The sequence below is a fragment of the Vipera berus genome, assembly GCF_964194415.1.
Source record: "Vipera berus genome assembly, chromosome: 1".
Taxonomy (NCBI): Eukaryota; Metazoa; Chordata; class Lepidosauria; order Squamata; family Viperidae; genus Vipera; species Vipera berus.
Window position 1 is genome coordinate 25,757,315 of NC_138202.1, and position 12,699 is coordinate 25,770,013.

The 12,699-nt window shown below is 41.5% G+C and overlaps 1 protein-coding gene across 1 annotated transcript in view; it reads left to right on the plus strand.

Annotated features, from left to right (window-relative positions):
• Positions 1–12,699, plus strand: part of ARMH4 (armadillo like helical domain containing 4) — a gene marked incomplete at its 5' end in the record, with an annotated part of 51,312 nt that overhangs the window by 30,157 nt on the left and 8,456 nt on the right. Inside the window, one exon of the mRNA XM_081320593.1 lies at positions 12,576–12,607. Coding sequence (XP_081176719.1) covers positions 12,576–12,607 — 32 coding nt within the window. The remainder of the gene's footprint in view (positions 1–12,575; positions 12,608–12,699) is intronic.

The window sequence follows — 12,699 nt, forward strand, 5'->3', positions numbered from 1 at the left end:
AGGGGGTGTGAAAGCCCTAATAAGCAGGCATATACATAGAATGAAGGCTACTGCTAAGCTTGTAAGCCGCCCTGAGTCTTCGGAGAAGGGCGGGATATAAATGGAATTAAAATAAATAAAAATAAAAATAATTAAAAATCCCACTCCATTAAAAAAAAAGGTACAAATGTCTTTTCTCAACTTCTTGGGACTTTGCCATGCAGTTTTCATGCAGCTTTGCCATAACCTTCCTTTGGGCTGTTTTTTTCTTTAATATAATCAATAGTCCTAGAATCCTTAGATTATATTTTTCAACCTTGACAACTATAAGATGTGTAGATTTCACCTTCCTGAATTCCCCAGGCAGCTTCTTTATTCGCTGGGGCAAATTAACCAAATAGAGAAACAATGCCTTGTCGGTTGATCCTAGCAAATAAAGCACTAAATTATGGATTTTGGATTTTTTTTTAAAGGAATAGGTGGAACTAATTAGTTTAGTACACAGCCATTATATAATGATGATGAATGCATACTCTCACAAAATCTTTAGTAAGTTTCTCTTATTTAAATACTGAATTTTGCTAATATATTATCGTAACATAAGTATAATTAATTCGTTGTGCCTTTGACATATAGTTATTTCTGGCTTCCTGTTTAGCAATTACTGCAACAAGGTTAGTTCATTCCTGCGTACTCAGAACTGGAACAAACTTTGATTTTTAGCATTATAACATAGTGTAGGTGAACTGGAGTAAGCTCAAAGCACATGATGGAACTTGTCAAACAAATGAAAAATTAGTTCTGTTAAAAAGCTTGATGGTATTGGGTGTCTTTAACGTGAAATAGAAAAGAGTAAGAAGCAGGGGACAGATACGATAATTCACCCCAGATACCTGAATGGATGTCATGTAAGGTAAAGGCAAAGGTTCCCCCGCACATGTGTGCTAGTTGTTTTCGACTCTAGGGGCCAGTGCTCATCTCCGTTTCAAAGCCGAAGAGCCAGCGCTTGTCCGAGGACGTCTCCGTGGTCATGTGGCCGGCATGACTAGATGCCAAAGGCGCACGGAACGCTGTTACCTTCCCACTGTAGTGGTCCCTATTTTTCTACTTGCATTTTTATGTGCTTTCGAACTGCTAGGTTGGCAGAAGCTGGGATGAGTAACAGGCGCTCACTCTGTTATGCGGCACTCGGGATTCGACCTGCCAAACTGCCGGCCTTCTGATCAACAAGTCATGTAAAAAGGAGCAAAAGGTAGAATTAATTGGCTTCAGAGAAATCACAGATTGGAAGGGGTAGGCAACTTTGGCTCTTTTATGACTCGTGCTGGTTCAGGAATTCTGGGAGTTGAAGTCCACGAGTCATAAAAGAGCCAAGGTTGCCTACCCTTGATTTAGTCCCTGAGCTCAGCTCCTGCTTGCTGCTCCTGGAGAGATGCAGTCAGAAAAGCAGAGAGGAATCAGAAGCGTGATTCTGGGCTCCCTTCACTGGAAGTGGTCAAGCAGTGGTGAGAAAGATATTTAAGAGTAGTTTTACCAGCACAGAATACAGGATTGGATTCAGTAGCCTAAACTGATTGATTGATTGATTGATTATGTGCCATCAAGTTGGGGTTGTCTCTTAGAAACTACATAGACAGATTTTCCCCATCTGGGTCCTTTAGGTCTTACAGTGGTGCTATTCTCTTTGCTGGTAATCATCCTCTTCTCTTTCCTTCCACCTTTTCCACAATGTGTCCAAAATTTGGTCGTTTGAGCTTGGACATTTTTGTCTTGAGTGAGAACTCTGGGTTGATTTGTTTGATGATTAATTCCATTGTTTCCTTGGTTAGATGGCCTAACTGGCCCCTATTGATACTAAGATTGTAGAAATCCAGACAGAAGCATTCTCAGCAAATATCTATCCAGTCTTAGTTTGAGCAAATCTAGAAAAGGTTTCCATTTCCTTCCCACGTCTTCAGTTACAGTGTCTCTCTACTGATACTCAGCAGTCAGCCTATCTTTGTTGCTCTTCTCTGTACCCTTTCTAGAGTCTTTCTAATGTTCCTCTAGTGTGCCAGTTCTTTTAAAATTCCAGTTCCCATCATTATTATGGCAATGTCAGAGGATTAAGGGACCTGTATTTCCATAACACAAGGATATGAGACTACAGCAGGCTGTCTGTGGAATTCTGGGAATTGGAGCTCATACAGTATATCTTGAGGTTGCCAAGTTTGAGGACACTGGCGTAGAGACTGGGGTGCCAGGTTGGAAGCCAGGGAAAAGTGACTTTTAATTCTCCCTTAGGCAGGAAAACCAGTTGGGTGACTTTGGGCCAGGACTCTCTCTGAGCCCAAATCATCTCATATGGTTGTTGTTATGTCGTGGGCTCTGGTGAGCAGGAATGAAGATGGCTGAGTACAAAGGAACTCATTCTTTTATTCAAGCTGGAACTGTACTTAGGCTTGGGCCGCTCCCAGCCCCAATATATAGCCAAGCCCTATGATAGCAACCAATAAGATTGAACCTGCGCTTGCCGCCTGAGGCTGACCAATTGCAGGCCCGGAGGAGGTCTGTCTGGGTTGCTAGAGAACCATTAGTTCTCCAGCAACGCACGTGATGTGGTACCCAAAGGCCCAGTACATAACAGTTGTTGTTATGGGGAAAATAAGAGACAGCGACATCAGGAATGGATATTGCTTTCAGTTGACCAAAAATAATAGTGGGATTAAAGAAATTAAATAAATCATAAGAGAAAGGAGCAAGGGTCTGTTGCAACACAGACAAGATGACACTGCATGAATGGCATAGATAGGCTGAGTAGGATTTGATATATAAGTTACTCTGAATAAAATGGAATGTGTACTAAAGAGTGTATGTGGAGAGGGACAATTATACTGTATATCTATAATTTTATAAATGCTGCCATTTGCGCTAAACACATTGCTATACTCTGTAAGTTTGGTACCATATTACTCAGATACTCACTGAGTCAAGAATGTAATCTACCCTGCTTAGATGGTTGCTTCTCACCTGTCCATTCACACCCTCTGCATCCCCTTCCTTTGATTTGCACCATGCTGCAGTTCAGGGGTAATGTTAGCCCAGTTCCCCACTAGGCAAGATCCAGGCTGAGCGTCCATGGGGCCAGTCCAGCTGGAGAAAGATGAGGAGCTGTGGCAGGACCAGCTGTTGCCTGATTTAGATAACACCTCTGCAGTAAGTTAATATATACATGCCTTCCTATACAAGTACTGAGGTCTCCTCCTCCTGTTCAGCTAAAAATAAGCTTTGTGTCCTTGTACTTCCTGACAGCTCTGGCCACTTCAGTTTCTAAAGGCTTTATGAGTTGAAGGGAAATCATGCAGTTAACTGGACTGATCAACAGACTTAGCAATCTTAAAAAATGTAATTGTTTGTTTCACTTCACCTGTCACAGTAGGAACCCAAGGGCCTCTACTTCAAAATAGAAGGGCTACAAAACTTAGCATAAGGCCAACTGGGGACATCATAACACAGCTGCACTTCTTTCCCAGAAAGCATCCTGCATAGCAAATAACCTGCATGGAAAAGTGTGCATAGCCCTTATCATCAGCCCAGGATGTGAAGGCGGTGACAGCTTGCCTCTGCTGCGCCCGTCTTCATCCCAGGCCAAGAGTTCTCGAAAGGGGAGGTCTATGCATTGGCTAATGCAGCTCCATATTAGCTAATGGGAAGACTGGCCTGAGGAATGGGAAATGGAGGTAGTGAAAATAACAACAACAACAATAAAAAAGTTGGAAGGGACCTTGTGTAGGTCATCTAGTCCAACCCCCTGCTCAGGCAGGAAATCCTATACCATTTCAGACAAATGACACAGATCAACCAAAGGCTCCATGTTAGCCAGTGGATAGGTTGGGTCAATTAAGCCATTCTCCTGAGCAATGTTTTTTTTGCATGGTAAATGGCACTATTCTGTTCCCAAGTCATGTTTTCTGCATGAAAAGTTTATTTTTTTTAAAGCACAGTTGCTTCTTTTCTATTTCCACTTCCATGTGCCATGTTAATCTAGGACAGACATGTCAAACTCGTGATGTCACATGACATTGTGCAATGTATCGGACCTTTTACTCCATTGCTGGCAATGGGGTGGGCGCAGTTTCCTGATGATGTGTCCGGCCTGTGGGCCAGCAGTTTGACACCCCTGATCTAGGACTACGTGTAAGGGGAGCTCCCAAATTCCTCAAAGTAGCCGTACCTCGGAAATCCTTTAAAAAATCTTAGTTATTTTTCCAAAGGGTTGAAATTTACCATGCTTGGGTATATAGAGGGTCCATCCCTGGAATATCTGCTAAGTGGAGAACAGTGGTCTCTTTGCTGCTCTCTATTGGTCAGATTTCTGCAGCTTAGATAAAAAAAGGTAAAGGTTTCCCTTGTCCAGTTGTGTCTGACTTGGTGTGTGTGTGTGTGTGTGTGCTCATCTCTGTTTCTTACCTGAGGGAGCCAGTGTTGTCCAAAAGATGCTTCTGTGGTCATGTAGTCAGCACGACTATATGCCCAAGTGCATGGAATGCTGTGACCTTCCCAGTGGTACCTATTTATCTAGTTGCATTTGCATGCTTTTGAACTGCTAAGTGGGCAGGAGTAGTAGAACAGATCAGTAGTTCTATTAGATGTTAAGCTCTGGAAATATTTGAATGGAGAGATATTATTTTTATAGTGAGCACATGATGGAAAATGCAGACACAAGGATATTTTAATCCAAGCTAAACATGAGGCTGTTGTTGATCAGAATCTTTTAGGTAGATATGAGTGAATGTATATTGTTTATGTTTATTTCAAAGCTAATTTCAAGGGGTCAATAATTTATTTGGGGAAAAGGTCTGCAAGAGAAGGGCTTTAACTCTTCTCTCCTATGCTGTTTTTTTCCTCCTGGAATCAGCTCCTCACCCATTCAGGCTCACAGTAACCCGCAGTTTTAAATACCTGTATATTAACTTCCCGTCCCATTTTGCAGCAAATGCAGCCTTGACTGGGAAGCATTTGGGGGAGGAGACAGATGAATCTTATCCTCATAATTATTCCTACAATCCAAGTAGCAGCCTTATGTGACTGCTTTGAAATTTAAAAAAGCAAGGAAACCAGAATCGTGAATGTTCTGCATCAAGGATTAGTTGAACCTCGGGGTCCTCTGGGAGGTGCACAACTTCGTGTTTCTTGTTCTACACCTGCTGCAGGCTTCCCACTAGTAAAATAAATGGGGAAGGTGGCAGGAATTCAAGGGAGGGAGGGAGGGAGGGTAGGAAGGAAGGAATGATAGGGAGAGAAGGATGAAAGGGAGAGGGAGGAGAAGAGGGAAAGGGGCAGAGATGGAAGGAAGGAGGAGGGAGAGAAGAATTGTAGCAATGGTGGAAGGGAGAGGGGGGCAGGGATTGAGGAAGGAAAGAACAGAGGGAGGGAGGGAGGGAGGGAGGGAGGGAGGGAGGAAGCAAGCAAGGAAGGTTTCTGATCCTGCTGACTTCCTGCAAGGAAATTCAGTAGGGGAGTTGGCAGGAAGTTGGAAGATGCTGCTGCTCTCATTGTTTTTTTGCCCACTCATGGTCTTAGATAAGGAAATATTTCTGAAACGATGACCCAAGGGCTGTCTAGTAATAGCTAAATTGCTGGTTGCGTAATGGAAGTACATACCTGTGACTCAGGCACCTTGCAAGAGTACAGTCAGTATCTTTTAGCTGCCTGAATCCAACCCAATTATAAAACGGAGAACTTTCACTCAAAAAATGAAGACCTTGAACTGGGAGGGGAAGGGGATGCAGAATTCTATTAAAAATGTTTTAACCCTGCTGGAGTGTCTAATTAGGCAATTAGCAATATGAGGAGTTGACAAAGCACAGGCTGGTAGAAAAATTACTCTCCTCCAGCTTTCTCAAATAATCCCCGATGTCCCCAAGAAACCAGTCTGACAAGCTGCTTAAGGGGGGGGGCAATATAGTGGGCTCCAGACCTGGTTTAGAGAATAATACTATTTTGAGGATACTGTGAAAAAGGCAGACTTATTTAAATGCACTAGAGGTAGCAACAGAAAGAAAGGATGCAATAAGAGATACTCTGAATTAAGTTTGGTGCCTGTTTCCCCCCCCAGAGCTGCTGCATCTTTAAAGGAGAGACTGCTAGATATTTCCTGGAAACTGGGGTAGGGTAAATATATTAGGGATTGCACCACAAAAAACAAGCAATGCCAAAGGAAGTGATTGCTGTCATTACTCTTTCTCTCCTTTTGTCTGGTTTTCCCTACTTCTCACTCTCTTCCTCTTTCTTCCCTCCCAGTGAGTTGCTGTAAAAGGGACAGAGTAATCCAGCATAGAGCCGGTCAGAATAATAACAGAATAAAAGATTTGTAAGGGACTTTGGAGGTCTTCTATTCCAACCCCCTGCTCAAGCAGGAAACCTATACCATTCCAGACAAGTGGCTGTCCAGTCTCTTCTTAATAAGCCACCAGTGATGCAGCACCCACAACTTCTGGAGGCAAGTTGCTCCTCTGATTAATTGTTCTAACTGTCAGGAAGTGTCTCCTTAGCTCTAGATAGCTCTTCTCCTTGATTAGTTTCCATCCATTGTTTCTTGTCTTGCCTTTTGGTGCTTTGGAAAATAGTTGATCCCTGTTCTTTGTGACAGCCTCTCAAATATTGGAACACTGCTATCAAATGGTCGCTCTAAAACCAGAATGAGGCTGAAGGATGGCTGTTTTCTTGTCTGCAAGTTCATACACCTCATTTTAGTAAGTGCCAAGCAAAAATCAACCCGATGTAGCCTTCTCAGCCCTTAAGGATGCTGTTAGAGGGAAAACATCATTGCCAGGATTTTAAAGCTGCTGCGATCCTGTCATTTTATTTCATAAAAGGAAAAAAAAGCAGCAGCCTTCTTCATGGAACAAAAACTGGGACATGAAACATTAGCTACTTCTGTTTTAATTCCAGGCTAAATTAAGTTGTTCAGGCTCTCTGATGTAAAATCACAGTCATGAAGTTAGAAGTGTTGATTTACACCATCAAGTCTAATCCTTTGCTTAGTGCAGGAATGTGGATTAAAAGCTCCCAAATACATACCTATCCAACTTCTTTTGGAACTCCATCACCATTTACCAAATGGTTTCACTGTTGACCTGTTCTTACTTTTAGGAAGTTTTCCCCCCACTAAAATTCATTTGGAATCTTATTTCCTGTAACATAAGTCTATTATTGTGTATCTTCCATTCAGACAATGGAGAACAAACTGTGGCACTCCTTCAGATATTTGAGCAGTGCTGTCACACAGCCTGTCAGACAACTTGTCTAAAGGCTAAACATACCCACTTCTCTCAGTTGCTTTCTTTATTGTTTTATGAAACAAATTTATACAACTGCCCAAACTGCACACAATGATTCAAATATTTGCAATTTCAGGCCCCAGATTACCTGTGCAGCCTTTCTCTGAAACTACTCAAATTTCAGAAATTTAGCTAAAACTTAGCTAAAGAGAAGGGTCTAAACAATGTAGAATATAGTGAAACAGTTACGTGCCATGCCTCACACTGTACAACTTACATATCTATATACACGAAAACTTGTGTCACAAGTTTGTCTGCTTGTAACCTTCAACTGGACGAAAGGTGCATCACAGAGTAACCATTTTTGAACCAGGATACCTCAGATGGACTAACTTACAGAATGCATCCAACATCTCCGATCTATTATTCCTGTGGGATTGGAATTGGGAAAAGTTGCGGCTGCTTCAGCACTGCCACACTCAGCCATGGTCATGTGATCATCATTTCCTCTGTTTTTCTCAATACAGTTAGTCTTCAACTTACAACAGTTCTTTAGTAACCATTCAAAGTCACAATGCAACTGAAAAAGTGACTTATGACCGACCAATGGTGGGATTCAAATAATTTAACAACCCGTTCTGTTCATCGTTATCACTGGCACAACGTGCCTCGCATATCTATCATCACCACATTGTCATCACCAGCGCGACATGCCTTGCATATTTGTCATCACTGGTGTGACATGCCTCACAGATTTATGGTAACCCGTTCACTGAACTCAACAAAAAATTAGGTATCGGTTCTGACGAACCGGTGCGAACCGGCTGAATCCCACCACTGCTTATGACTATTTTTCATTCTTATGACCATTGCAGCATCCCCATGGTCACATGATCAAAATTCAGATGCTTCGCAACTGGCTCTTATTTATGACGGTTGCAGTGTCCCAGGGTCATGTGATCACCTTTTGTAACTTTCTCAAGCAAAGTCAGTGGGAAAGCCAGATTCACTTAACAGCCATGTTATGGACTTAATAACTGCACTGATTTGCTTAACAACTGTGGCAAGAAAGCTCGTAAATTGGGACAAAACTCACTTAACTGTCTCACTTAGCAACAGAAATTTGGGGCTCAATTGTCATCATAAATCGAGGATTATCTGTAATTTTATTAAAATTTACAAATACAAAGATAAAAAACTAATACAAACTAAGAAATAATAAAGAAAAAAAAGAGAAAATGACAAAACCATAATATTATGTATTTTAACTCTTATCCAACCGGTTCACTTTATAAAGCTTCCCAACATGTAGTGTCTCACAAGTTGATTTCTTATCACTTTCTCTTTGTCTCCTTCAAAGCACAGCTTGAACGATTACTCCTTGTCTCTTTTCAGGAAGAGGTTTTTTTTTGGTTCCACACATTCCTTCTATAAATCCAAAGTAAGAAGGCTTTCCAACTCACTCTTCTGCTTTATTATTTGTATTTTTTCCTTGGTTATTAGAACATAGAGTCATAGAACCATAGAACTGGAAGGAACCTTGTAGGTTCTCTACTCCAACCCCCTGTCCATGGCAGGAATCTTTATATCAATGAGCCATCTTGCCATGCTCTCCTCAGTTGTGTCCCATATCAACTGGTTTTAGTTATACATCCATTTTATTTTTTTTTTTTAATTCCATTTATATCCCGCCCTTCTCCGAAGACTCAGGGCGGCTTACAAGCTTAGCAGTAGCCTTCATTCTATGTATATGCCTGCTTATTAGGGCTTTCACACACACACCCAAGCGGCATTATTACAAAGTCAGCTTATTGCCCCCAACAATCTGGGTCCTCATTTTACCTACCTCGGAAGGATGGAAGGCTGAGTCAACCTTGAGCCTGGTGGGACCGAACCTGCACTAATTGCAGGCAGCTGGTGTTACTTAAGGAGGCATTAGCCCACTGCTCCACCAAGGCTCTTTTTTTTGGCATTGTTTCCCATACCACTGTTACATTCTGGCATTTTAAAATCCATGTTGAGATCCACATCTTTTTCCACATCAGTTTTCCAATCCAACATTTTTTAAAACTTCAAATACATATTCAAATCACAGAGTTTCTGTTTTATCCAATAAAATGTGTTGTTCTTCTACATCCTCTGCTATAGTATTACTTGCTTTTGTAAGTAACCTCTGTGTAAATCGTTCCCAAACAGCCTTATTTCTTCTGTAGTCAAATAGTATTGCTCCATTGTATTAATGTGTCTGTTTTCCTTCAAGAAAAATCTTTTGTTCTCCCCTTCAGGTCCCCTCTGATCATCTGTTTATTTTCCAATCAACAAAATTTTCTCACAGGGGGATCTCTTACAAGTAGTTTCAAAGACTTCATATACAGTTTTATAAATTTCTAAGCACCCCACAGGAAATATTCTTTCATCTAGCATCTTAACTTTCCAAAATCAACATTTTATTTCCCTTTGTGCTGTTTGTCAAAAAGTAAAGTTTCTGTTGTTACTCCGTAAACTTACTTAGATCTGTTTTTGTTTTTTTTTGTCCAGAGTAGAAGGAAAATCTCCCAGTTTAATACAGTTTGTCTTTTGGAAAATTCTTAACTCCAAATAAATCAGTAATAAGCAACTTGTAGGGGGTGACCAGGCTGAGCCTGACAGAAGGGTCAAACGCATCATAAGTCATGAGCCCCTGCACACCCACAAGAGATTTAACTCCAGCCCACCTTGAATGTCTGTCTTAACTCCCACTTATTTCCCTTAACTGTCAGTTGGTTAATTCTTGTAGAGAGCTTAAGCTTGCAATAAATCTTTATACTCATTTGAACTGCCTGAATCTACTGATTTCTCCAGTGCTTGACACAACTTCCTAAAGAAATTAAGAGAGAAAGTAGAAGTGAACTCAGTGATTCTTGGAAAGGCACTGAGTGTGGCTTAGGCAGGATAAATATTCCCTCTCAACCCCACTGGAGAACACTGTTTTGCAATCTCTTCTTAGGAAGGATCTGTATGGCGGAAGTAACGGGTGCATAAGAGGCATGACGAGGGTCAGAGAGGCTGTGCCACAGTTCAGCATGGATTGGGGAAATTGCACATGGGTGTGGTGTGGGTTGGGGAGAGTGTGCAAGTGTGCAAGACATACCAGATCAACTTGTAACCTTCCCTGTTGGCTTTTTCATTGACTTTCTTCCTGCAAGCTTCCCACAAGCAAAGTCAGTGGGGAAGCTGGCGGGAAGTCAGAAATCGCCCCCATTTCCACTGCTTTTTTTATCTCCCTGTGATCATTCTATTTTTTATGTTTATGTTTATGTTTATTGGACTTATATACCGCCCTTCTCCCGTAGGACTCAGGGCGGTTCACAAGGAATTTAAAATAACAATACACATTACAAAAGTTAAGAACAATTAAAATAATTAAATTGAGTCCTTGAATAAAATAAAACCCCTATTAAACTCCCATTAAAACCCAATTAAATAAAATTACAATTAAAATTCTCAGTCCTGGCCAGAAAGCTCAAAGAGCCAGGTCTTCAGGTCCCGGCGGAGTGAGTGAAGGTCAGGGGCAGTCCTAAGCTCTACGGGCAGCTGGTTCCAAAGGGCAGGCACACCCACCGAGAAGGCCCTCCCCCTGGGTGTTACCCGCCGGCAATCTTTTGTCGGCGGTATTGATCTGTTTAGGTTAAGTAAATATTTTTGAAATGATGACACATGTGAAACAATGACCTGATGGGTCATGGGTTGTCTAGTTAGATCTAATACACTGAAAGTCAGGGGCACACACATACAAAATCTGTTGCAGGTTTAGAGATGCTTTCAAAGAATTGGTTAGGGACTCTTGCTTTTAGTTATACTCTGGAACTTGGATATAAGTCTGTTTATTCACTGCAGTTATTAAGGACAACAACTCTTAATAACTTAATAGTCTTTTGGCATCAGTAGGTTTAACAAAGCTATTTCTGCTGATTCATCGTACTGAGGATTCTTTTTTGCAAGCTCTTATAGAAAGCAGTGTCAGTGTAGTTTTCTAGCTAGATCTGAATAGGATTGGCCTCAGTTCAAATCCCAAACTGTGATTTTGCTTACAAAATGTGTTATAGTGCAAAAACCCATTTTAAACATACTGTAACTGCAGCATAACGATCATTTACATTGTAGCAGGAGAGCTGCTAGTCAACTTTGGGCATAATTCTAAAAGCACTGTAAGAATAAAGCAAACTGTATTTTGCATATTTATAATATGCATGTCATTGTGATATTTACATTGATTTGTTGAGGTAACTGTTCGAGGATTCAAAAGAGGGGCTGTGGGGAAGAGCTGTTCACAGAGGTGCTGCTGGTGTTCATCCAATCCACCTTCTAGAGTTTAAGCGTGTGTCAGAAAGGGTCTTGTCCAAGCACTGAAATCTTGGGGGGGGGGCCTGCTTAGTTCACTGCTTTTGGGGCCATTGCAGTGATGGGATTCAGCTAGTTTGCACCGGTTCGGTAGAACCAGTAGCTAAATTTTGCTGAGTTCGGAGAACCAGCTGAATGCACACTGCTTCCGGAAGTCCAGTCTAGGCCTCAGAGGCCTGGAGGAGGCCTCCCAGGCCTAGAACAGCCCACAAGAAGTACATGGATACCACTTCCGGAAGTTCATTTTAGGCCTCGGAGACCTGGAGGAGACCTCCCAGGTCTAGAATAGCCCACCGGAGGTGCATGGATGCCACTTCCGGAAGTCTGTTCTAGGCCTCGGAGGCCCAGGTCTGCATCCAATAAGAGAACCGAATGTTCAGGTATTTGAGTCCCACCACTGGGCCATTGTATATACAGGTAGTCCTTGACTTACGACCTCAATTTAGCCCAGAATTTATGTTGCTAAGTGAGAAATTTGTTAAATGAGTTTTGCCCCATTTTACAATTTTTCTTGCCACATTTGTTAAGTGAATCATTGCAGTTATTAAATTAGTAGCACGGTTGTTAAGTGAATCTGGCCTCCCCATTGATTTTGCTTGTCAGAAGGTTGCAAAAATGATCACATGACCCTGGGACACTGCAACTGTCATAAATAAGAACCAGTGGTCAATCATCCAAATGTAAATCACGTGACCATGACGATGCTGCAATGGTCATAAGTGTGAAAAATGGTCATAAGTCACTTTTTTCAATGCCATTGTAACTTCAAAGGGTGACTAAATGAACAGTTGTAGGCCAAGGACTACCTGTCCTCTACCATGGAGAAGGATCTCCACATGTTGGGGAGCTTCTAATCCTCTACAAAATTGCATTGTTGGGTTAATGTTGGCCTTAAGCTACTACAATGTTCAGTGACTTTTGATTGCAATTAATTTTATGTTGTTAATTTTCTAGTGAGAAGCTGGATGGAAAAACTAAAAGACAAGGTAAGGAGCTCTTCTCAGAATGATGCATTTTAAAATGAACTGTATTTTTCTCTTATTTTCAGAAATCTGCTATGGAGAGATGATCTTTTAAC